Genomic DNA, 26791 nt, shown 5'->3' with positions numbered 1-26791 from the left:
CATCAAAGTAAGCACCTTTCAGTTAAAAAAAGATACATAAATTTGAAAAATGGAGTAAAGGGTATGGCCTGACTCAAGATGGTTAAGGAAGTGTCTCTTTGGAGCTCTGGACCCCAAGGCCTTCCCCGCCGCAATCCACCGAATCAGGGCTGCCATTCCGCCCCTCTGGCAATATACTCGAGGCCTGAACATCTCTGTGGTCTTGGGGGACATTAATGCCTCTGTGGGACCCAATCCGAGGCTGTGAGCTGTATCCCTGCTGGAGGATGCGAGTGAAGACGTCGCCTCTGCCATCTTGCCGGGGCCTCAGGACCCTGGTGTTCCGAGCTTACAGAGCCTGCTGCCTTTGCAGATCAGCGCCCGACAGGTGCGCCGTTGCCAGAGAGGCAGGGGCTGTGAACACTCAACACCTCCTTTCCCCTGCAAGATGAGAAGGGAGGGGGCCGGAGACCAGAGAGCAATCTATGCTGGGGCGGCACGCCGGAAGTTAGTGGCGAGGGTTTTACCTGGCTGGCATCCCCGATCTGCACCCTCCTCCGGCGGGTGGCATGCTTGAATGACAGCGACTTCTGTGACCGTCGGCACGCTTGGACCTGGACAGCCCTTAGTGGCACCACGGCGGTGAGTGGGGCCTGGTCCTGGTGTGGCGTCACCCAACTGGCATGATGCGGGCTTTGCTGCTGAAGGGAGGACTAATTCTGTGGTGGCTTGGGACCATTGGTGGGCCCTCCTTGGTGGAGCATGCAAGAAGCATGGGTTTAAGCAGGCGACGGGCCTGAACCTCCTGGGTTTGCCATGCTGATGCGCTCGCTGCCCCCTGGGCTCGGTGAGGACCATACCAATCAACAATTGAGAGACTGCTCCGTAGGGCCCGGAGGCAGCAACTGAGTCTTGGACTCCAAACGAGGAGCGCCTCTTGACATCCTTAATTTGGCCCTCTACCTAGCCGGGGAGTGCGGGTGCCTTCAACGGTCGAGGTCTATGGCACTCCCTGAGACGAGCCTAAAACGTCCTGGGAATTGTAGAGCCAGCTGGGCCTGAAGACGTGGAGAGCTGCCGGCCCCCGGGAAATACCTCATGACCCTCTGATATCTGCCTACAGACTCTGGCTTCTTCCGTCTTTCCCAGGGCAATCCGCCGTCTGGGGGCGATACAGTCCATCCCCATCCGGCCAAGCAGGCCTAACGCCCTTTGTGGCTTACAGTGCCCTCCAGAAACCCCTCTAAATGCAGTAGGGACCTCCAGTACCGTGAAGCTAAGAAAGACATTCTTCAACATCTTCGGAACCTGGAGGCACCCTCCACCCAGACTGCGAAATCGGTATGATCCGCCTTGCACTCCTCCGCCTCTCTGCACGGGGGGTGCTTGGGGGCCTCCTGTGCTGCATGTACTAGTTTGGTTCGAACATTTGCTGACAGCCTGCCCTCTCTGCAGCCTTCGGGACAGACTATTGGCCAGCCACCTCCTGACTAAGTGGTAGGCGGCACTCACTACTACAGGCTACCTCTTCCTTGCAGTCCATATTGACATCAAAACCTCAAGTATGGCCTTGTGGGACATTACTTAACCTGATAACGGTGGGCCTTGAGGTCCAGTGGGCCTCTAACTTACACTTGTTGTAGGCCCGCCCCTTGGAACCAGTCTTTTGGGGAGTGACTTCCCCTTGTCGGTCAGAGCTGCCATGCGCTGGCCCCCTTTACCTTTGGATCTACTGTTTTGGCCCAGTTGGCCTGCTGCTATTGTTTTACTTAATGTGCACTTCTCTTCACCTACGATGTTTGACACACTAGGGGCCCTCTCCCCTCCCCTCTACTCATAATAATATTCGTCTCGGATGGCGGCCAGATGGGACTGTGCTGCTCCTTGCCGACCAATCCATTCTACTTGCCTTCCCACAGCACTCTCTGAGGGCAGAATCTAGTCCACCTACCAATCGCAACGCTGTTCCACTCCCCACTCCCTTAGTTACCTCAGGTTGCTTACACAAGCTGGGAACTCTGCCTCAACTTTTAACCCTCACCAATGGCTACAGTTCCCGGTGTTAAATTCCTTACACTCAGAGAGCGCTAGGTGGCGCTAACCAAGATGGCCGCACTGATGTGAGGCTCCTGGATGCCTGACCGCTCGCATCCGCCCTGAATCCACTACGATTGTCCTAGGTGTGCACCGGCGGTCCCCACATGTAGCGGAGCTGCTGCCCACCCTCGGTGAAGTTTCTGGCCGCTTCGGAGCCACCGGAGCCGAGTTGAGAGACCCGTGAGTCGCACCGGGGAGATAGGGCGCACCCGGATGGTTCCGCGGCCGGCACGGAGGGCTGCGAGAGTCCACGGCGCACCACGAGGCGAGAAGGCCGCGCAACTGGTGGCGGCCGGCCGCCGGTCGTCGGAGTTTGCGGAGCGGCGCCCGCGCCCCCATCGGACCTCCAGTGCACTGAGGGAAGCGACGGCAGGTGAGCGCCCCCAGAGCTGCCGGGGGTGGTGGCCCGCGATCGGTGGCGGGGGGGGCCCTGTTCGGCAGGCGGATCGGCCCTAGCTGTGTGGGCCTGCCCGGGAGATGGGTCCCGGCGCTGCGATCGTCGACGCCCACCCTCTACCTCCGCTGCAGGACGCGGCTCGGAGCCGACCACGAGCCCTACGCCGGCCCATCCTGGGCACACACGGGGGGGAACCCTTGTCTCATCCGCCCGGCGCGGCCCCCACCCGTACCTGCTTGTGGCAACGGCGCACCATCTGGGACTCCTGCTGTTTCTCCCCCTCCGTCCTGTCATACGGCTGAGCAGACCTACGCAGTACTCGTCAAGAGGGACCAACGAAACGCTCCCGAGTGAGCATTCCGGCGCCGCGGCCAGCGCAGTGCGGCCGAACCTGGTGGCACCCACACACAGTGCCCCTTAGCGTGCTTCCCGGGGTGACTGAAGGCCTGGTTTCCTCTCAGGACAGTAGCAAGAGCCTGCCGGTCCCCGGGGCGGCGACGTCCCCGCCGGACTCCGGGGGCGGCTGCCGGACGCGGGGCTGGGACGGTTCATCGGCGGTGGGGGGCGCTGAGATGGGCCTGGTGGCCGCTGGAGACTACATTCGCCCTGCACCATTTACCGGGAGGCACTACCGGTAGGAGCGCTCCTCTTGACCATCTTGACCGGGCGGAGAGGCCCCCTTGACGCTGCACTTGGCCCGGGATCGAGGGTGGATGCAGAGTCGCACCGCTGACCGGGACGGCCCCGTGGACTGGGGCGGACGGCGGTGATTCGACGGCCCGTGCGCTGTCCCTCGACTGGTGACCACCGCGGGTGCGGCCCGCGGCGAGGTGGGTGAGGCCTGGTCCGGATCCCCCTGGGGAAGTGGCATGCTCGTTGGATTCTGAGCCCTTCCCTACCCCTCTCCCGCTTTCTCCGTCCCCGGCCTGGTGCGGGGGGCCGCTTTGTCGGACGAGTGAAGACAATCTGACGGTCTGCCCTGCCTGGCCTCGGTCCCGGCGCCTGTTCCCGGGGGGCCGCCATGGGCAAGAAAAAAGGTCCCAGGCCGCCGCCGGCGTCCCACCAGACGAGGATTGACCAGTTTGCGAGTTCGGACCCGTCGGGTGCGAGTGGGGGGGCGGCCCCGGCCCCGAATAAAGACTTGGCTGCCATCCTCCAAGCCATTGATGCCTCCCGCACCTCCTTGGAGGGGTTGGTTGGGGAAGTGAAGGTGGATGTTACACTCCTGCGGCAGGACCTCCGCAACGCCACGGCCCGCATTACGGAAACGGAGTCCCGGATCTCAATGGCGGAAGACGACATTCGCCAGCTCCAAGACAAGGTCCAGGAGCTCACGACCCACTCCAAGGAACTGCATAGACGGGCGGAGGATGCCGAAAACCGCGCCCGCCGCAATAACCTTCGCCTGGTGGGCTTTCCTGAGGGGGTCAAGTCTGGCCGAGCTGGCGACTTCCTGGACGCTTGGTTCAAGTCCTGGATGCCGGCGACAAGCCTGTCAACCTGGTTCATCGTGGAGAGGGCGCACCGGTCGCTGGCGGCCAGGCCTCCAGTGGGGGCCCCCCCGCGCCCCTTTATTCTTCGGATCCTCAGCTTCAGGGACAGAGACGCTATCCTCCGAGAGGCACGGGCGAGCGGCCCCTTGACTTTTAATAATCACACAATTATGATCTTCCCGGACTACACTCGAGAGGTCCAAGAACAACGCCGCTCCTACACGGAAGTGAAACAAAAGCTGCGCTCCCTGGGCCTCCAATACCAGCTCCAAGTCCCGGCTCGCCTGCGCCTCATTTTCCAGGGCAAGACACTGTTCTTTGACACTCCCAGGGCAGCGTGGGTCTGGCTCACCGAGGAAAAACCAGTGTGCCGGTCCGGAGGGGTATCACCCAGTAGTGTGCCCCGGGGCCCGGTTGCGGTTGGGTCCCAACGCTCACGTTACAAGAAGCGCACGCACTCCCGACGACGTCGTGGTGCGCCAGGGGCCAGGACCAGGTCCGCGAGCCTATTTGACAGCAAAAAGAGAGACTCCTCTGCCTCGTCTGGGACATCATCTCTGGTGGTCGGGGGGTCTCGGCGCCGTCTGTCGCCTCAGCCGGATGGGTCTCGGACCCCGCTCCAAGCACCTACTGACCTGTCAGACCTTTCCCGCAGCCCTGCTATGTGACTTTGCTTTGTTTTCTCCATCCACAGGGGGGGGGGGGCGGCGACTCTGCCCGGTGATGGGGGCGGGGGACGCCTTACCTACAAGGAGCACCTGGTCCCATGGCTGAGGGATCTCTTTGCCGAAGCGGTCAAAAAAGGCTCCTTCCCTCCAGAGGCTGATATTGCCACCATTGTGGTTCTGCCCAAGTCTGCGCCGCCGCCTAGTGACAGGTCGGCTTATCGGCCGATCTCCCTCATTAACACTGACATCAAGCTTTGTGCAGCAGTCCTGGCCCAGCGGCTCCGACCCTTTTTGTCATGTTTGGTACACCCGGACCAATGCGGCTTTATGCCGGACCAAGGCACCCGCCACTGCCTCCGACGCCTTCATGTGGCCTTGGCTCACTGCCATCGCTTACCTCCTTATCTCACAGTCCTGCTCGCTGATTTTGAGAAAGCTTTCGACTCGGTTGGGTGGGCCTACTTGCTTGATGTCCTGACCCACATGGGTTTCGGCCCCAAGTTTGTTGCAATGGTGCGGGTCCTCTATGCGCGCCCCGTGCCAGTGTTGGTTAACGGGGCGCTGTCGCGGCCGTTTCGGATCGGCCGGGGGACGCGGCAGGGGTGCACGCTATCGCCCCTTCTCTTCACGCTTGCGATGGAGCCCTTGGCCGCCTTGATCAGAGCAGACCCTCTCCTTCAGGGCTGGGAGTGGCCGGGCCTTGAGGCGGACAAAATCGCCCTCTATGCAGACGATGTCCTGCTGTACCTCGGGGATCCGGCGCGCTCGGGCCCACGCGCACTCCGCATCCTGGGCCGCTATGGTCACACATCTGGCCTCCACCTCAACCCACGGAAATCGGTCCTTGTGCCTCTCCACCCCTCCCGGGAATGCTTTGACTGGCAAGACACTATTCCCCTCCGCCGGTTGTCCTTCAAATACCTGGGCATCTGGGCCTCCCTTCTCCCAGAATTGAGCTGGGCACTTAACGTGACCCCCCTGGTCAAGAAAGCCAAGGTGGACCTGGCAAGATGGCACTCACTCCCGCTCAATCCGCTGGGGAGGGTGGCCCTATACAAAATGATGATTCTCCCCCGGCTCCTTTACGTGTTGCAGAACACTCCCGTGTCTTTCCCGAGGCCGTGGTTCCGCGAGCTGGACGGGATGGCAACCAGATTAATCTGGGGTGGTGGGAGACCGCGGTTGGCCCTCTCGATGTGTCGCCTGCCCACCTTTGATGGGGGGCTCGGCATGACTGATCTCTACCTTTATTATCTCGCTACCCGCCTTCTGGTCGTCCATGATTGGTTTGGGGGGGGATGGTCCGACCCGGCTTATAGAGTGGAATTAGAGGACCTGGGGTTCTCCTGTATCCAGGACCGTCTGTACGGCGCCCCCGTCCCTGCCTCCTGCCCAGGTGTCACCAAAGCGATCTTCCTGACCTGGCGGGCGGCGCTTCGCCACACCCGGTGGACCGGGAAACTGACTCGTGCCACCCCCCTTTGGCACGGCACTTGGTTGAGGGAGGTTGCGGAACTGGAGGGTTTTCGTTCATGGGACCTACTTGGCATCTCCCAGCTGGGAGATGTCTGGCGGGGGGACGCATGTGTTAGTACTCGGAGCTGCAGGCGCGCTTCTCCCACTCATCCCAATTCTATAGATACCTCCAACTGCGCCATGCCATACGCACATACACCCCACTGGACATTAGGCTGCCGGATCACAGCCCCCCGGAGGCTCAGGTTATGTTGGGCAACCTAGGGAGGGGGGTATTGCCAGGATATACCGCTCCCTTGTTAACAATACCCCTGTATCCCGAGAAGGTTTGAAGGAGAGGTGGGAGGTGTGGGTGGGTCCCCTGGACGATGCCGACTGGCGGGACGCCCTTATGGCCCCCAGGCTGGTGACGGCCTCCGCTAGACTGCGGCTTATTCAAATGTATTACCTCCACACTGCCTACCTCACACCGGCACGCCTGCGCCGCGCGGGCCTCTCCGCTGACGCAGCTTGACCCCGATGTGGCTTTGAGCCGGCTGACTTTATACATATGGTGTGGTCTTGTCCCGATCTGGGGGGGGTACGGGAGGGGCATAGAAGCGGAGCTTACGGAGGTCTTGGGGTGGGAGGTGCCACACGACCCTCGGCATACCCTACTGGGCATTACTGACGGCCTTGATGGTACACGCGCAGAGAAGTTATTCCTCACGACAGCGTTCATGGTAGCGAAGCGAGACATTGCAGCGGCCTGGAAACAACCACAGCCGCCTAGCTTGGCCAAATGGAGCACCGGCGTGGACTGGTGCGCGGCCCAAGAACGGACTCTCTATCAGGCACGAGGTTGCCATAAGAAATACCGCAAGGTCTGGGGGAAATGGCTGGGAAATGTATTATGAGCAGGCGGTTCGGGCGGGAGGGGGGGGTTTCGTGGGGGGGCGGAGATGTGGCAGATTCTTATGTTGTGTCAATGTCAGCTGCTGGATCGACAGGCTCAAAGTTTTTATGTTGTACCATTTAAAACAATAAAAACTTGTTTATCAAAAAAAATTCCTTACACTCAATGTGCGAGAACTCAATTCGCCCAACAAAAGGAAACAGGTGTGGCGGTATCTCCTTCAGCAGGATCCTGACGTGATTTTCTTACAGGAAACACACCTCCTTCAGCAGGACACCTTGCGCAAGGCACACCTGATCTATCCCAAGCGAAGGCTACGGAAGATCCTACAGCTCATTCCTGAAAACACTCGCAGAACTGTGGTACAGGCCCTAGTGTTGTCACAGCTGGACTATGGCAACTCCTTGTATCTTGGTGCACCCAAATACGATATAAACAGACTACAAGTTTTTCAGAAGGCCGCAGCTAGGATACTGCTGCGCATCCCCAGACAACAGTCAGCCAGGGCAGCTTTGAAGACACTACACTGGCTCCCAATAAAGGCCAGGATAGAGTTCAAATCACTTTGCATCGCCCATAGAGCTATGAATGACAAAGGCCCGGCTTTAATTAAAAATCTTGTCACACATTACATTCCAGGCAGACACCTAAGATCCTCTGCAGATCTACTTATGAAGCAGACCAGGATAAAGAGAGCCAGATGAGGAGGCAGATCCTTCTTGCATCTGGCTCCTGCCTATGGAACTCCCTGCCTAGGGAAATGTGTATGCTAACTGACGAACTGGTATTCAGGAAAAGCTAAAAATGTGGCTCTTCCCTTAATCTCCCATGCACCCTCTACCATTTTCTCTTAGCGCTGGGAAGCCCTCTGGCAGCTATGCGCTCTATAAATCCATAAACATAAACATCCTGCACTGGGCCTCTGCAGCCATCAAGACAGTAGGGGTTGCAATTTTCTACAAGGCCTCTTTTTGTTGTAAGAGTCTGCCGGTGGTCCAGGATGGGGAGGGCCGCTTCTGGAAGCTTACTATACAGCGTAGCATGTGCCCCCTCACACTTCTGAATGCCCATGCCCCCATCAGGCACAAGATGCGTTCCTTAGGACCTTGCTTAAGAAGCACCTGTCCCGGGAGGGTACAGATGTACTGCTGGGAGGGGACTTTAATTTTGTCTGGGAACCCCTCTCTAGATCGCACTGCTGCCTCCTTTCAGGGAACTGGTGCCATGTCAGCAGCCCATAAATGCGAAATAGCAGATATGGACCTGGTAGATGCATGGAAATACCACCACCAGACACCAAGGATTTTTCACTCTTTTCTCATGTCCAGCAGTCCTATTCACATATTGACTAGTTCTTCCTCACTCCCTCTCTACTACAAGACCCTGACCTCTCCCTCATCTCTGATATTTCGATCTCTGAGCTGCACACATAGAATTAACTTGGACTAGAATAGGGGACATGACTCTTCCTCCCCACGATGGCGCATTTCCCGCAACTTCTATGTGACCCTGTGGACATGTTGACGTAATCTGCACTGTGATAAAACTACTTTGAGACTTTCACCCACCCGGACATCTTGACACATACCCTCTGGGACAGGTTTAAAACTACTGTTAGGGGCAAAGTCACTACTATCTCAATTGCCCAGGTGAGAGAGGCCAGGTTGGTTGAGACGGATCTGGCCACGGAGATCAAGGACTTGGAACACCAGGATCATGCATCCCCATAACAGTGCACCAAACACTGTCTGGCCCTCTTGCGGGGTCAACTGCAGACACAGCGCACTAACACGGCAGAACGAGTTCTCCTTGCTCCCAAAGGTATTACAAGGGGGGCAATAAAGTGGGGACCCTCTTGGCTCAAAAACTCCGGCAGCTACAAGCTTGTGCTCACATCCCGAAGATTCCGACGGCGCAGGGTGTTTGGGCTACTTCTGAAACGGCTAACCAGCAAGAATTTCAGGACTTTTCCCAGGCATTCTATACAAGCAAAGAAGCTCCTCTTGACGCCATTGCCAACTAACTGGCAGAATGTCAATGGGACCTCCTTGACATTTCTCACACAGAGCTGCTTGAAGACCCCATTTCCTCAGAGGAGCTTCAGCGTGCCCTGAAGAACCTTTCCCGTGGTAAGACTCCAGGGCCTAATGACCTGCATGTACCTTTTTATCGTATATTTCTCCTGCAATTACAAGAGAATCTGCTGGCCTCATTTAACGCCTTCACAGCTGCTTTGGGGCTCACCCCACCATGTCCGAGGCTGAGAACTCACCGATCCCGAAGACCCCACACTCTCACTTGCCGTCCTATACCACTTCTGAATACCGATGCAAAACCAAATACTAAAATGTTGGATAACAGGCTGAAGCTCTACCTCCCGGGCTTTATAGACCCAGACAAAGTTGGCTTCATCAACAACTGTCGGGATGGACAACATCTGCCGCTTGGCCCACCCAGTGGAGAAATCTCAATGCCATGGTATGCCGGGGTGCCTTCTCTCGCTTAATGCAGAGAAAACTTTCAACAGGGTCAGCTGGCCCTTCTTAAGGGCCGTGCTCCAGACAACAGGGCAAGGCCCTACGATGATTGACAAGATTATGGCCCCTACGGCTCCCTGACCGTGAGAATTTGAGCCAATCGAGGCCTGTCCCAAGCCATTCACCTACGGAGGGGCACCAGACAGGGCTGCCCCCTCTTGCCCCTTCTGTTTGACATAGGTAGAACCCTTGGCGGCCATCATTTGGCAAACAGAGAATATAGTTGTGATACCCTTTGGGGGACACATCCATAAGATCGCCGTATTTGCGGACGACCTTCTGACTTCTGCCCAGCCAGAGAAGTTTCTTTGGGCACTCGTGCGCACACTCCAGGCTTCGGAGGAAGTTTCAGGCTTCAAGACCAACCTGGTTAAGTCCCAAGCCACAAACTTAAATATTCCCTCAGCGGAACCTTTAAGCGGTCCAATCCCTCACATCCTTCCAATGGGCCCCAAGATTTTTTCAATACCTGGGCCTCCGGCTTACTCCAACCTTGGCTACTCGGTTGATGGCCAAATGGCCAGAGTAGTGGAAATCCATCTTGGAGGAGCTTCGCCGTTGGAAACCCCTCCAGGTTTTGTGGCTGGGCTGTTTAAATGCGCTAAAAATGTCTCTGTTGCCAAAAATACTATACTTCTTCCAATGCTACTTCTTCAAATGCTTGTCTACGCCGCTCCCCGATGACAAGATCCTGCACCTCCAACAGGACAGTCGCTCCTTTATTTGGGGGAGGGAAGCGTACTCGCTTTTCCAACACAGTGCTGATGCTCTATCGGGATGGGGGGGGGCTGGGGTGCCCTAACCTCCTTGATTATTATTGGAGTGCATACCTGACTATGTCTCAGAGTGGGTAGTACGTGAAAGCGACAAGCATTAGTTTCATATGGACTGTGCTGTGACCTGTCACCCCCTCTGGGACCTAGCATGGCTCCCCAGACATGCAAGGCCAAGAAGCCACTACATAGCCATTCTTACTAAAATGGTCCTAGAAATGTGGGACAAAGTTGCAGTCAAATGAAGCCTTACTACTTTTTCTTCACCCAACACTTCCTTGACTTGCAACCCAGATTTTACTCCCGCTCTGCAGCCCCATTCCTGTAGCCACTGGAGGGAGGGCGACTTTCGCCCTCTTTGTGTCGCCCTCTTCGAGGGTGACACCCTTAAGTCATTTGACCAATGTCGACAGGAGTTCCGTCTCCCAGAGTCCACCAGCCTGCAATATTATCAACTACACCACTGGGCCCCCTTTCCACCCAACGTGCAGGGGTCACCTGCCAACTAACTGCTTTTGAGACCCTGGTTCGGTCATTCAACGGATGCAGCAGCTTCAGCTCACACACCTACCAGGTCCTCCAATATTCTACCCCTATCCATCCGCATCCCTACCAATCACAATGGCAAACTGACAATGGGGAAGATTTATCTATGGAACAATGGGAGCGCCTATGGTGCGACATCCTCCGGATCTTGAAGAGCATAGCCCACTGCGAGATGGCATACATGGTAATGACGTGCTGGTACCTCACACCCAACCGGCTTCACACTATCTTTCCTTCAACTTCTCCAATGGGATGGCTGTCTACCTCGGCACCAGGAGACATTCTAAACATACGGTGGTCATGCCCCAGCATTACCACCTTTTTGAAAGAAAACTTCAGCCAAAATAAGGGGACAATAGGCTTCCCGATCCCAGTCCCAGATTTCTATCTGATAGTCCTTCCTGGTATTTGACCCCCCAACACTTACAGGTCATGACACTTCTTGCTGAATGGCACTTAATCACCTAAATGTTGAGGGCTGCCAAGCAACTTATAGCCCTGCACTGGAAACAACCTTCTGCTCCCCCTCACCCCCACAGTCCAATGGTTCAAACGCCTATGGCAAGTCATAGCGATGGATATGCTTTCTCACAGAATAACCCACAGAGAGGGGAAGCTTACCCGTATTTGGCAACCTCTTCTACAATATTTCTCCCGTTTGAAATTCACCCGCCTTACGTCACCTAGACTTAAAGCTCTCCAGCTCTTTGACTGAGTTTCCACTCCTAGTCTAAAGCCTTGGTCACCTTCCCCTTCTCCCCCTTGCCACACACCTCGGGCCCTCGGGGGACGAAGGACCACAGTGGATGGTTGTTTCCAGCCTTGAATGGTGCGCTCCTTCTTTGTGCACATTTTGGGGTTTTTCTTCCTCTCTCAGTTAAGTTGTTGGGAGGGGGGTTTCTAACTGTGATGCACTAGTACTCCCTCACTTTGCCTATGCTCTCTGGCTGCCTACTACTGTAAGTGAAGTATGCAACTGCTTTCATCATCTGTGGTGGTTTTTGTTAACTTAATGTACTGGACTACTTGGCCTTGCTGCTTTCAAGGCACCAAGGCTTTATTTGTTGTCTCTGTACCACAAAATCAATACAGAGATGTTTCGTAAAAAAAAAAAAAAATAATGAAGTCAAGATGGTGCTGGTGGTGCAGTATATGCTTTCCTGCTCCCATCCTCTCCCTGCTCGAAAGTTGGAGATTGGTTTATTTACTTTTTTGGACAGTCCAATTCATTGCCTTGTGTTTGATTATGTTTCATTGTCTAGTTTCGTTCTCAGTGGGTAATACTATTGATAATGTTTGGAACACTTCATTGCCTTGCTTCTTGTCCAGTCTCCCTGTCGAAAGGTACGATTTTATGGGGGGAGTTAGGTAGGTTTTCATTCTAGTTCACTTATTTGCTTGGATTTGGATACCTTTTGAAGCCTAGCATTCCTCCATTCCATTTTTTTCGCTGTTTTTACTAGCAGTCTTTATTACCCAAAGCTGCATTCTTTGCCTTCCATGTAGCAGACCACCCTCTAGTTTTAATGTTTGACCGTGTCCATTACTGGTCATCCAACTCTTAAACTTATTTTATCTGCATCTTGACCTCCAGTTCTAAGTAGGCCTTTTGGTGGTGACTTCTTAGTTGACTGATAATTGTTGTTTACTGCTGCACTGCATCAAGTATGCAACAATGTCACAGCTAGCTGTCCGCAAACTTTCCCATTGGATCAACCTTCAGAAGCATCTGAAGCTGCCATGCTCTGATGAACTAACTGCACATGATCACCTTCCAAGAGGGGGGCACTCTGGGAACGTGGCATTGGCTGAGACATATAGAGCCGTGCTTAATATGTAAAAAAAAAATAAGTGCCAGGGCTCTCGTCAGGAGGCCACGGCAGCTTGCACAGTACATTGCCCATCCTATGCTGCCAATAATAGTAACAGCACAACTACTAACCATCACATTCCTACTAGTGTGAAACTTCTGACTATTTCAGGCCCCCAAAGCTATATTAATGACTTGGGCACCAGGTAATAGTCATTTTTAATGTATATTGAAATAATAATTACTGTTGTTGTGGTCATCTTTAAATTAGCCAGACAGCGCCACCTTTGGGCAGACTGTCACAAGTGCCGGTGTTGACAGTTAAGTGCCGGTGCCGAGCACGGGAAACCACTGGCTCAAATTAAGCACTGTAATAGAGACATATCGATGCCTGATGCACGCCTTCGAATCACACAAATCTTACCTCTGGAGCAGATACAAAGTAAAACAAAAAGCCTGGTGAGACTCACAAGTGATTTTCAGGGCAAGAATATAGTATCTAAGCTGATGTGAATAAACAAGTGTTATTTGGGAAGAGTGAGCTCTCGACATTATGCCATCATTTGACCCCAAATTAAACAATTGCAGTTTGGGTTTTTCCATTTTTTTCCCTCCAAAAGTGTTATGTATTTTGTATGCTGCAACCTTTACTTTCTCAGGCCCCGGCAGACCCTGATGTAACAAACGCCTTTATCTGCACGCCTTTATCAAATCAAACACATATGGTATGTATGGAAATTATAATCTCTACTTTTAACAGTAGGTCTTTAGAATCAAAGCAGGCATCTTGCTGATGGAGTCTAAATCAGGAAAGGTCAATGTAAATAAAGTCAGTGGAAGAGTCCTTTGCAATAGCTACACCACAAGAACGTATTCAAATTCATGCTGCAGCGAAATAATAAAAGAAAACGATTTGCTAGGAAACAACTAATAAAACATAAAAGCTATTTTTGTCTATAATCCCACCATGAGTATTATTTTAAGGTATAGGCAAACTACAAAAGATGTTGAAATCAGCAGCTGACAGAAAACAAAAGCAAACCCGCCCCATTCCTCTGCCGTTTCTGTAAACTGTGCGCATGTTGTTTTAATATAATGTGTATTGTTGCATAATATCCCCAGGCACAGTCCGGGAAAAGGCAACGCGGTGGAGAAAAGCCTACATTTTAAATGGGACTTGTCATTAATGCTTTATTAATTGCCCCAGGCAATGCAAACCGAGCGCTGGGTGAGCTATAACAATATGACACTTTAAGGTCAAATCCAATTCCTGCTGTGTTTTATGGAGTAGACCAAATATTGAGTTAGCAGCAGGAAGGCAGAATTTATTGGCCTTCTCTCCTTCGCATGATCATTTGATCTAAATTGAAGGCGATTTTTTTTCATCGAAGCGCATCACCTAAAGTACTCAACATCAAAAAATCATGAGCCTCTTTCAATAGCAGCCACACTTTATGGCGGATTCCCTTCTGTGGTGAAAAACTTAAGTGTATAATGTCATAATTTAAATATGACGTAGAATTGCAGGTGAAATGCATATGAGCTTGAAAATTAAACCAGGCTTCAATTTGTCATCATCTGTGGCCTTCTCCAAAGAAATGTTGCCACAGTGCTTAGTAAGGCGTGTAGTCACATAACTGAATGCATTTGAACCTACCTTTACATCAGAAGTGTCTCTTTGGCTATGTCTCCATGATCGCGCTACGGCGGAGAAGGTTCTGTCGGAATGGTCAAATTTACCATCATTTGCATTGAGAAAGAACGTCGTGAATGGCTCCTATAAGACAAAAATAAGCATTTATTAAGGTAGGATTAAAGAAAGACTAAAGCACGTCCCTGTTTAACTTAAAAAATGCAGTTCTCACTATGATAAACACACCTCTTGTTAGCAGGTCCGATGTAGACTAGAAACGCTGTAATTATGTATTGTTGTGTTGGCACCATGCATCTTTATGTCGGCCCAATTGTATCTGAAAGGATGGAACTCGTCATACATGTGAAAGCAGTGCTTCATTTGTAAAGCAATAAGTGCTGATGCTCAAAGCTTTGCTCAGAAGCATGCAACTGGCTCTATTGAAGGCCGGGGTGCCAAGGACCAAGACTGTGTAGTCTTGATTCCAACTCATGCCTCTTTCATCCACCATCAGACACTCCCAGACCTTTAATCTTACTGTTTCAGGTTCTTTTGATCACTTACTTTGTCACTGTTTTTCCATCTTTCACTTCCTCTTTCTCTCCCCCCTGTTGTGTTTCTCTTCAGGTGAGTAAGATAAGATAAATATTCATAAAGCGCGCTATGCCCTAAGGCGTCAAGGCGCTACCAGCCGAAGAAGCTGTCCACAAGAGAACAATTATGGAAGAGGGAATAGCCAAGTCTTCAATTTGTTTCTGCAAAGCCATATAAGAGGTTAAACTGGCAATGTGAGTCGGAAGAGTGTTCCACAATTTAGTAGTCACCACCGAAAAGGAGTGGCCACCCGATCTTACCCTCCGAAATGTAGGGACAATCAACTTTCTCAAAGAGGATCTCAACTGTCTTTTGGATGAATATTACTGGACTACTGACCTCAGGACAAGCGTGCCTTGGATTTGCAGCGCCTGATGAACTATACAGAGCGCTTTAAAAGTAACTTGCTTCCTAACTGGTAAGCAGTGAAGAGAGCGCAATCCCTCCCTTGCTGACTGGTGTTTGGGTATATTCAAAACCAAGCGAGCTGCTGCATTCTGAAAAACCTGGAGTTTGTGGGGAGAGGATTTGTTAATATTAAAGGAGAGTGCATTGTGGTAGTCAAGGTAGGCGTTATCAATACAATAACCACTGCAATTCTATGCTCCACAGGAATAAAAGATAAAATCTTTCTCAAGATCATGTACTGATGGTCCTGTTAACCTGAGAGTCAAATGTAAATGCATTATTAAATATGACGCCTACGTTTTAGCAGCAGCCACCGGTGTGGATAGAGGACCACCACAACTCTTACCTGACCGTGTGCTGGGCGCCGAAAACCAGGATCTTAGTCTTCTCTGCATTCAATTTTAGACAATTCTCCTTCATCCAGCTCTCAATGTTTAACATACAGAGTTTTAATTTCTCTACCATTGAAATCATATCCTCAGATATTGTCACAATAGCCTGTCATCTGCATATGACAGGACCTGAAGCCCGAATGACCGTACCAAGGCTACCAATGGTTCAATATAGAGGTTAAATAGAGTGGGGCTGTGCGAGGACCCCTGTGGCACCCCGCATTGAAGCAGAAATGTTTTAGATATAAAGTCGCCACAGCTGACCATCTGGGTTCAATTATAGAGGGAAGACCCCAGTAAAGCCAGTTCGGTGTTCCTTCCTCCCACCTAGCGCAGTCTTTGCATCAGGTGGGAGAGGGACACTGTATCAAATACAGCATAACCAGAATAGCCGTGCCCCTGAGCCACCTGACATCGGATATAGTCTGCAGCAACGGCTAGGGCCGATTCAGTGCTATAACCGCAACAGAAGCCATTCTGAGAGGGGTCCAAAACGTCTTGCGTGGAAATGAATTCGGTCAAAGACAGGAGATGTATTTTTCAAGAACTTTGGCTGGGATGGGCAGACGGGAAATAGGGTGCAGGTTTTTAAATCATCCGGATCCCCGTCCAACTTTTTTTTTTAGGGGAACTACCATTGACTCTTTCCAGATTTGGGGAAATACTCCTGTGAAGATTATCTGGTTATAGACTCTTTCCAAAAAAGTAGTGAGTCAAAGTCGGTTGAAAAAAAGAAGTGCCAGTTCCCAAAAATAGGTGCCATAGGGCACCACCTGCAAACACTAACTAAAGTACTGTGTGTAAGTAATATAGACTTCTATGCACTTTTAATTTGCTGATTCGGGCTTCCAGGGTAAAATTGACAAATGTAATTTAAAGCCTAGTGTACTGGCTTGGTTTTCTGATGTTGCTGTTGTTTGCATACACCCACATCCTATTATAATTGATAAAGATGTCAATTAATATGTAATCACATTAAACGCACAGATAGAATGCAACCCGTACAACCAACAAACATATTAAACTCCAAAAGCGTGGCTAAGTTTCCCAAATTTTTAACATTTCAGTTTTAGCAATGGAGCAGGAGTCTTGCCTCTCACAAATACCCTTGTAAATTGGGCACTGGGGCCCAAAAATACTTATTACTACACAACCTGTTGGCTTCCATCATTGCACTGAATTCAAAGGTGGAAATTCTAGTTGCCATTGTGAAGATAAAAGCAACTGTCAAATAAAAATGTGAGCCCTTGTGGATTGACAACTGCTAGGGGTCAATTGAGAAATATTTTCACGCATAAGGCTGAGCTAGAACTTCTTCACCTGACGCTGGGTCCCTAGTTATATGAAGATAAAGTGGGTACCTCTTTGGTGCAAGACCTGAAAGGTATGAGGGAGAAGTATCTAGGTAAATCTGTAGATACACTATATGATTCTTCACAATTAGCACTACATCCTGACAAGATTAAATCCAATGTATCCCACAGTGGCCGGGATGGGGTGGGAAAAGGGATATGTTTCAAATCGGATGGGGATGCCCTTTGGAGGACCCTCTGGACAGAGATAACTTTTAGGTGTCTTTTTCTTGAGAATCAATCACTCCTAACAGTCCCATACTCAAGTCAAGTCAAGTCAAATGATCTTTATTCGGATATATTAAAAGACATCCATAAAAGTACATGTAAATCACAACAATCATCCCTATAGACAGTAAAAACAGCATTTGATAGCTATAACATATACAACGGGGCAACTGTTGGTGCAAATATGCAATGTGCAAATAATACAGAGGTAGTTCAGAATTAACAAACCGTGTTCATTGTTACTCGAGATCAAACAGCAAAATAAAAAAGACGAATAGCTCTAAAAGTTGCATCCATAAAAATACATATAAATCACAACAATCATCCTGATAAAACAATAAAAACAGGCATTATTAACCATAGCATGTACAGAGGAACAACCACTGTGCAAAAGTGCAATGTGCAAATGGTGCAAAGAAATAGTGCAACCTTATCAGGCCATATTCATTGTTGCACAAGAACGGACAGCGGTTTGAAGAAAACGACTAACTCTAGTACTCATTCATGCACTTTACTTCAAGTGAGATAGGCAGTAATCAATTATATAGGTATAGACTTCGTGGAAGTATTTCTGTATGCAAAGAACAACTAAAACCAAAATGACTGAGACTTCAAGATTTATCGCAGCAAACACAGTTAGTTCATTCTTAACTAGTACCCTGAAAATAAATGGGAAATAGTAAATGAAACAACGGTTCAATCACACAGATTCATCACAACCTTAAATAAATAACTACAGATGAAAGAAACCTTCCTTCAGGGCCTATAACATGAAGATCAGTGCTACACAGGTGGATAAATGCAACCCTGAGGATAGCATAAAGATACAATATGATGAAGGAAAATTACAGTATATAAAGTGGAATCGCATGTCCAGGCAGTGAAGGATAAACGCTGGAAGTGCGAAACGAGAACACGTAGATGAAGGACGAGATTGCAAGCAAAAAAAAAAATGAAAAAGTGCCTGAACCAAAGTATAACTGTACAGCAGAGAACAGCAGGAAGAACCTCCTTAGAAATTAGGACATGCTGGCATTGATGCCTCCTCTGGGGGGTGCCTGATGACAAGAATTATGGTCGTTTAGAATAAGTTATTTGCAGAAATATTTGCAGCAGCAGGGATAAGAAATATATAGATAAAGTCATTAATGTATGGGAAACCATGGAAGCAGCTGTTCTTTACAATACCAAAAAATCAACAAGAGAGGAAGGGATCTACACGGCTAGTCCCCTCAGTAGTTTATTCAAAATCAACAAAGCCAGTGTGCAGTAAATCAATACAAGGGGCACTGTTAGTCAAAAGAGCACTGGTCCACAAGTTCCAGACAAACCGGTATGTTTAGGAAAAGAAAGTAGACCTCTATGAAACAATACCCAGTTGGTATTAAAAGCCCTCACTCGCCAACCTGGTTGGTGACATGCTTCATCATCGGGCTTCCACTGGGACGACCGAATGTCATCCCAGTGTGCTGCAACGCCAGGTTACTGCGGAGCGGGGTTCTTGTGTGGGGATAGTGAATTTAAAATCTCCAATTGAGTCAAAAAATAAAACTTTAATAATTTTGCTAATTGGAAAAGAATAAAAGGGAGTGAGGGTCAAAAAAATAAAAGACCTGGTTCACTCCGCGGCGGTCAACATGTTTCTGCCTCTATGAGTGTTAGTCGGGCATTCTTCAGGACCAGAGTGGACGTGCGGAGCCCCGGTGGTGTGAACACTCTAAGGTTCACCCTACCGTGGACTACTTGTGTGAAAATCAAAAACTTATAGTGAAAAATCCGCCAAACAATATTATTTGTTAAGGGGAGAGGAACGAGTTTATTCTGATATTACAAAGGACAAACAAACAGAAAGACAAAACATAAGAAGAATTATCTTCTTATGTTTTGTCTTTCTGTTTGTTTGTCCTTTGTAATATCAGAATAAATAATTTTATTTTTTTGACCCTCACTCCCTTTTATTCTTTTCCAATTAGCAAAATTATTAAAGTTTTATTTTTTGACTCAATTGGAGATTTTAAATTCACTATCCCCACACAAGAACCCCGCTCCGCAGTAACCTGGCATTGCAGCACACTGGGATGACATTCGGTCGTCCCAGTGGAAGCCCGATGATGAAGCATGTCACCAACCAGGTTGGCGAGTGAGGGCTTTTAATACCAACTGGGTATTGTTTCATAGAGGTCTACTTTCTTTTCCTAAACATACCGGTTTGTCTGGAACTTGTGGACCAGTGCTCTTTTGACTAACAGTGCCCCTTGTATTGATTTACTGCACACTGGCTTTGTTCTTTACAATACGTCATAGACCACCAAAGGCATAGGTTCCAGTCCCCCCAAGGAATGGTTACTGGTGCATCAGTGGGTCAACTGCAGCGGACACATTTTAGATGGCAGCACAAAAGTAAACCAAAGCCATTGCGGGTGCAGAAAGAAAGCAAATAATCCAGTCAGTTGTAACACAAAAGGGAAAAGAAACCACCAGACCAATCGTCTGAAGGTTCACTGTTCCAAGAGCTGCACAAACTGGTGGATGAGAATGTAGATGAGCAGGCAGGAAGTAGATTTCTGCTGTGGTACTCCATATGACACCTCCTGAGAAGATCATTCAATTGACTCCATTTGGACTCCTTGGATGCGACTGAAAAGTAAGTACCAAGCCATTCCAAGTTGGAACCTGTGGCCTGGCCAATTCCTCAAGTTTGCTCACTAACGTCATACTCTGCTGTGTCAGAGACTGCTGAAAGTTTGTGGAATATGAAGGCTGTGCCACTGTTGTCATCCATGGACAGAAGGGGCACTTCCCTGATATTAGCCAGTGTGGTTTCAGTGTCCCTCTGTCACCTGACCCTAAACTTACAATAACGAAGGATGAGATTTGGTTCAATGTACTCTTGTCAGTGTTGTGCAGCTTACATTTCCATAATCTTACTCTGGGCGGCAAATGATATGTTCAGCAGTGACATGACTCAATGGGGCACTTGCAGCTCTGCAGACAGGATGAGCTGACCATTAATATGAGACCGGTCTCAAGTGATGATAGAAATTGCTATATACGCACATAGAGGGTGTGGCTTAACAGCTAGGGTGTCCAACTTTGAAACTGGGGGACCAGGTTCGAGTCTGGTGAGAGGCTAAAACATCCTGTGATTCTGGGCAAATCACCCAATCTCCCCGTGCCTAAAAATGAATGTGTTCGTCTGTAGTGCAACCGGTGCTCATGTATAGCGCTCTGATACCTCCGGGTCGAGTTCGCACTAAATAAAACTGCTACGATAAAAGCACTGCATGGGGCCTGCATACAAGACACGTGCTGTTGTCATTTGCGCCAGGATAAACCATTCCCCTTTAGTCATTGTGCAGAAGGGGGTCAAAGAACACTGAGGCAAAGGCAGGGGCATGTGAACATAAGACAAAACTTTTGGTTTGGCAGCGCTGGGATCAGAGATTTTAGACTTGAAGAACAGAAGAACAAGTTACTTACCTTCGGTAACGCTTTTTCTGTTGGATACAGTATCTGCCTGTGGATTCCTCACCTTGTGAATATCCCCTGCGCCAGCATTCCACGGAACTTTTTTCCCCAGCTCTCTACGCCGACGTGGACGACGTCATAAAGCATCGGCTCCGCTCGCGACTCCGTATGACATCACCGGAGCCATAAGAGAGTCACGTCGGCGTGATGACGTCAGTTCCACCCATTTTTTCCGTGCCTCCGAGGCGCACAGGTGGACCAACGACAGATTCAAAGTATACACAGTATACAATATACAATCAAATATACACAAAGTATACAAGGAAAAGGAAAGCTAAATAAAACAAGCATTTCCTACCAATATACAAGACAGTGTAACAACATCTCAAGCAAGACATCTTTTAAGGTATACAAAGGTGGACAACGGGGAGGCGAGTGGGCCAGTGAGGAATCCACAGGCAGATACTGTATCCACCAGAAAAAGCGTTACCGAAGGTAAGTAACTTGTTCTTCTGATAGATACATCTGCCAGTGGATTCCTCACCTTGTGAATAGATTCCCACAACAGTCCCCACTCCCGGAGGAGGGTGTCCACCTTCCTATACCAGAAAGTCTTGCAAGACAGAGCGCGCGAAGTGGCCCTCCCTCCTCATCTCAGAGTCCAAGCAATAATGCTTTGCGAAAGTATGGAGGGAGGCCCAAGTCGCGGCTTTACAAATATCTGCCACAGGAACACCCCTGGCCAAAGCAGATGTAGATGATTTAGCTCTAGTTGAATGAGCTCTAATACCCTCAGGAGGAGTCTTACCAGCCAGGGCGTAGCAGATCTTGATGGCAAGGATAATCCATCTCGACAAAGTGCGCTTGTGCATCGCTCTTCCTTTCGAATGACTCACATAGCCAACGAAGAGCTGATCGTCCAGACAAAAGTCTTTCCTTCTGTCCAGATAAAAACTCACAGCCCTCTTTGGATCCAGGCGATGGAGTCTTTCCTCCTCTTTGGAAGGATGAGGAGGTGGATAAAAAACAGGGAGAGTAATGGACTGCCCCAAATGAAACGGAGTAACAACTTTTGGCAGGAAAGCAGCCCTGGTCCTGAGCACCATCCTTTCAGCATGTAATGTAAGAAAAGGGGGTTTAGAACTAAGAGCCTGAAGCTCACTCACCCTCCTTGCCGAGGTTATGGCTACAAGAAAGACCGTCTTAAAGGACAACAGCCTCAGAGGACAACTGTGAAGAGGCTCAAACGGGGACCCCATCAGAAAAGTTAAGACAAGGTTAAGGTCCCACTGTGGCATTACAAAGGGAGTGGGAGGAAACATATTTGTAAGGCCCTTGATAAACCTCAGAACAACCGGAGATTTAAATAGAGACGGTTGATCAGGAAGGCATAGAAAAGCCGATAAGGCCGAAAGATAGCCCTTGACCGTGGCAACAGCACAGCCCTGCTGAGCCAAGGAAAGAGCTAACTGGAGCACATCAGAAAGATGAGCTTTTAAAGGGTCAATGGATCTCTCTCCACACCATTTAACAAATTTAGACCACCTGTAGGAGTAAATGGACTTGGTGGAGTGTCGCCTGGCCGATAAAATAACATCCACCACATCAGGCGGGAGAGAGAATGAACTCAGGTTGCCCTGTTCAATCTCCAGGCATGAAGGTGTAAGCTCTGGAGGTGGGGGTGTAAAACCTGCCCCTCCGACTGCGAGAGGAGGTCTGCCCTCAGAGGGAGACGGAGCGGAGGGCACAAGGAGAGGTGGAGAAGATCTGTGTACCACACCCTTCTTGGCCAATCCGGGGCGATCAATATAACTTGGGCCCGGTCTTGGCGAACCTTCCTCAGAACCCGAGGAATCAAGGGTATGGGAGGAAATGCGTAAAGGAGTTGTGAGCCCCAACTCAACTGAAACACGTCCCCCAACGCCCTCTGCATCGGAAACTGGAGACTGCAGAACGACGGGCAGTGCGCGTTCTCGCGGGTGGCGAACAGGTCCACCCGAGGTGACCCCCACGTCCGAAAGATGTAACGAACCACCTCCGGATGGAGCCTCCACTCGTGGTCGGCGGAGAACTGCCGACTGAGACTGTCCGCACGTACGTTCAGCACCCCGGCCAGATGGTTTTCCATCAGACAAATCCGATGGACCTGAGCCCAGGTCCACAGACGTAGGGCCTCCCTGCATAGACAAAGAGACCCCACTCCTCCCTGTTTGTTGACATACCACATCGCGGTAGTGTTGTCCGTCAGGACTTGAACAGACTGACCGCGAAGGGAAGGGAGGAAGGCCTTGAGAGCCAAACGAATCGCCCGCAATTCCAGAAGGTTGATGTGAAGCAGCCTTTCCTCTGGAGACCAAAGACCCTTGATCTCCAGATCCCCCAGATGCGCACCCCACCCTAAAGTGGATGCGTCCATTATCACTGTGGCCACCGATGGAGGTAGATGAAAGGGCTTTCCTTGAGACAGATTGCCCTCCACGCTCCACCAAGACAGATCCGCCGCAGCCTCTCTGGAGATCCTGATCGACTCCCTGAGATCTCCGTTGTGCTGATACCACTGCTTGCGGAGACACCACTGGAGCGCCCTCATGTGCGAGCGTGCATGGTTGACCAACAGGATGCAGGAAGCGAACAGACCGAGCAGGTGAAGGACCTTCAGAACTGTAACAACCGCTCCATTGTGGAATAAAGGGACCATCTCCTGAATGTTGAGAATTCTTTTGAGGAGGAGGAAATGCTCGACACACAGTAGTGTCCAGTACTGCCTCTATAAACAGGTTGCGTTGAGAGGGCACCAGGTGAGATTTGGGCACATTTATCGAAAAACCCAAGTCGAATAACAGCTGAGATGTTACCTGCAGATGACACTGCACCATCTCTGGGGACTCTGCCTTCAGAAGCCAGTCGTCCAGGTGGGGGAAAACTGGAATCCCCGACCTCCTGAGATGAGCAGCCACCACTGCCATCACCTTTGTGAAGACTCGAGGTGCGGTAGTAAGACCAAACGGGAGGACCGCAAACTGGTAATGTTGCGACCCAACCTTAAAACGGAGATACTTCCTGTGCGACTTCAGGATTGGGACATGGAAGTACGCGTCCTGCAAGTCGAGTGACACCATCCAGTCTCCTTGCTGCAACGTTTGATGAACCTGCGCAAGGGTCAGCATCTTGAATTTCTCCTGTTTCAGGTAAAAGTTCAAGATTCTGAGGTCCAGTATCGGACGCAACCTGCCATCCTTTTTGGGAATCAGGAAATACCGGGAGTAGCATCCCTGACCCCTTTCCTGCTCCGGAACCACCTCTATCGCACCCTTTTGAAACAAAGCTAGAACCTCCTTCTGCAGAAGAAGCAGATGGTCCTCTGAGCAGTAACCTTGGCAAGGAGGGTAAGGGGGAGGAAACTCCCGAAAGGGAAGGGCGTACCCAGTCTCCATGAGGTTCAAAACCCAAAGATTTCCAACCCCGCAGAAAGTGGGACACCCGACCCCCCACAGGTCTTACATGATCCGGGATGGGGGATCTAGGGCTGCTTCCCTGAAGCCTCATTGGGAGCAGAGGAGGAGGAAGAAGAAGAGGGGTTGCGTCCAGAGCCTCTCCGACCCCTTTGTCTCCCCCTATAGGACCTATAGAGGGGATTCTGCTGCTGCTGCTGAGGCTGTCGGAAGGAGCAAAAGGAAGATCTACCGAAGCCCCTAAACTTTTTAAAACCAGATCCCTTAGCAGGAGCTTGCAGACCCAAAGACTTAGCCGTTACCCTGCTGTCTTTAAATCTTTGTAGGGCGGAGTCAGCTTTCTCTCCAAATAACTTCAGTCCATCAAACGGCAAATCCACTAATATGGCCTGAACATCTGCGGAGAAGCCAGAAGAACGGAGCCATGCCTGCCTTCTTGTGGCTATGGAAGAGCCCATTATCCTCGCCACCGAATCTGCTGTATCGTGCCCTGATTGGATCACCTGTCTAGCAGCAGCCTGTGTGTCTGCAACTACCTCCATGAAGGAAGCCTTATCACCCTCAGGCAGCTTAGGGGCTAAAGACTTCATTGAGTCCATTAAGGCATGCACATAACGACCCAGCAAGCACGTGGCATTGGTAGACTTTAGTGCCATACTTCCCGAAGAGAAAGTCTTCTTAGCCGCCTAGTCAACCTTTTTGGACTCCCTATCTGCAGGAGACTGAGGGAACGCCCCCGAAGCATGCTTAGAGCAGGATGCCTGCACAACCAGGCTCTCTGGAGACGGGTGTGTAGAAAGAAAATCCGGATCCCCAGATGCCACTCCGTATCTTCTCGCCACCTGCCTGGAAACCGCCGGAGAAGAAAGTGGTTTACGCAATACCTCCAAAACAGGCTCCAAAATAGCCTCATTTAAAGGCAGTAAAGGCTCAGATGTTGAAGTAGGTGAATGCAACACCTCTGTCAGCAGGTTAGATTTATACTCCGCAGAGGGTAACTGCAAATCCAACAGCTCTGCGGCTTTTTTTATTACCACATGGTAAGGAGCCAACTCCTGTGGTGTAGAGGATCTAGACGAGCTCCCACTCAGGGGTCGTATTCAGGCCACTAGCCTCTTGTATCCCCTCAAATTCATCTGAGGACGTGTCCAATTCACCTTCCTCTACCTTCACTCTATACCTTTCTTCATCCAAGACCCTTTGGACCTCCCTCCTTGAACGAATCCGTGGAGCCGGCGTCGTCGACGTCATACGCGGCGTCGGAGGAACCAGAGGAGATGGAGTCGGCGGCGCCATAGATGGAGTCGGCGGCGCAGGACGCGGCCCCGAGGGAGCCGGCAACGGCGTCGAGGAAGGCTCCGAAGCAGGACGATCCAACCGAAGTCGTGATGGATCCCCAGACAGCGCCGGAAACTGCCACGAAGGCGCCATCGGCAGAAAGGGCATAAACGGGGCCTGAGCGTAATGCTGCGGCACCCCTAAAGTATACGCCATAGGACCCGCGGGACCAGTCGGTGCACCGGATGGGAAGGAAGCCCGATTGAAGATTCCATACATGGCATTTAAAAAATGCGAAGTATCAGTACCTGGAGCCAGGAACTGCGGATAAGGAAAACCTGTATCCTTCTGCGGAGTACCTGGCAACGGCGCCGCAGTGTCCTCTACTGGAGCCGTAGGATCCTCAGGTCCTGGAGAAGGCTCTCCCCTTTGTTCCCGCTCACCATCCGAAACAGGCGACTCCACTGGAGCCGGAGCCGACGCCGGTGAATGTGCCAGTGACTGCGCCGGGGACTGCTCCGGAGACCGCTCTGGAGCCCGCTTCGGCGAAGGGGATCCTTCCGGAGACTTCGAAGGAGAAGAAGACAAATCCTTACTTTGGCGTCGACGAGGCGAAGTCGACCTCGACTTCCTGTTCTTTGAAGACCGGCGCCGAGAGGAATGCTTCCTTTTTTTATGATGTTTTTTCGACTTCGATGACCTCGAAGTCGACGACTCCTGCCTCGACCTCTCCTTCTTTCTTCCTCTCTTCACCTTCCCGACCTTAGGTATAAAAAGCTTTGCCTTCCTCTCCTTTAACGCTTTCGGATTCATCCTCCTGCAGCTTGAACAATCTTCGACGTTGTGGTCGGATGAAAGGCACCACAAACAGTCATCATGGGGGTCCGTCATAGACATGTGGCCCCCACATTCCCTACAGGGCTTAAAACCCGACTTCTTCGTCGAAGACATAACAAATTTTCACCAACAGTAACACCTAACAACTACAAAGTAGCAGGAGAGTACTGAAAAAACCGTTGCGCGTCGACGGCGCGGAAAAAAGGGAACTGACGTCATCACGCCGACGTGGCTCTCTTATGGCTCCGGTGACGTCATACGGAGTCGCGAGCGGAGCCGATGCATTATGACGTCGTCCACATCGGCATAGAGAGCTGGGGAAAAAAGTTCTGTGGAATGCTGGCGCAGGGGATATTCACAAGGTGAGGAATCCACTGGCAGATGTATCCATCAGAAGCAGGCTTTCACCGTGCTGAGACAGCACCACTGAAATATTTTTATGCCATCCTGAGTGGACATTTTCTGATAGACGTTAAAA

At 50.7% G+C, this 26791-nt stretch overlaps 1 protein-coding gene across 6 annotated transcripts in view; it reads right to left on the bottom strand.

Moving 5' to 3' along the window:
• Positions 1 to 26791, bottom strand: part of NBEA (neurobeachin) — a 1788010-nt gene that overhangs the window by 183815 nt on the left and 1577404 nt on the right. For all 6 annotated transcript variants that reach the window (XM_085621699.1, XM_085621702.1, XM_085621701.1 and 3 more), the window contains one exon: positions 14329 to 14448. In XM_085621699.1, the coding sequence (XP_085477825.1) occupies positions 14329 to 14448 (120 nt within the window). The remainder of the gene's footprint in view (positions 1 to 14328; positions 14449 to 26791) is intronic.

The sequence above is a fragment of the Triturus cristatus genome, chromosome 8, assembly GCF_964204655.1.
Source record: "Triturus cristatus chromosome 8, aTriCri1.1, whole genome shotgun sequence".
Classification (NCBI taxonomy): Eukaryota; Metazoa; Chordata; class Amphibia; order Caudata; family Salamandridae; genus Triturus; species Triturus cristatus.
This window is presented reverse-complemented; position numbering and strand designations above follow the sequence as displayed.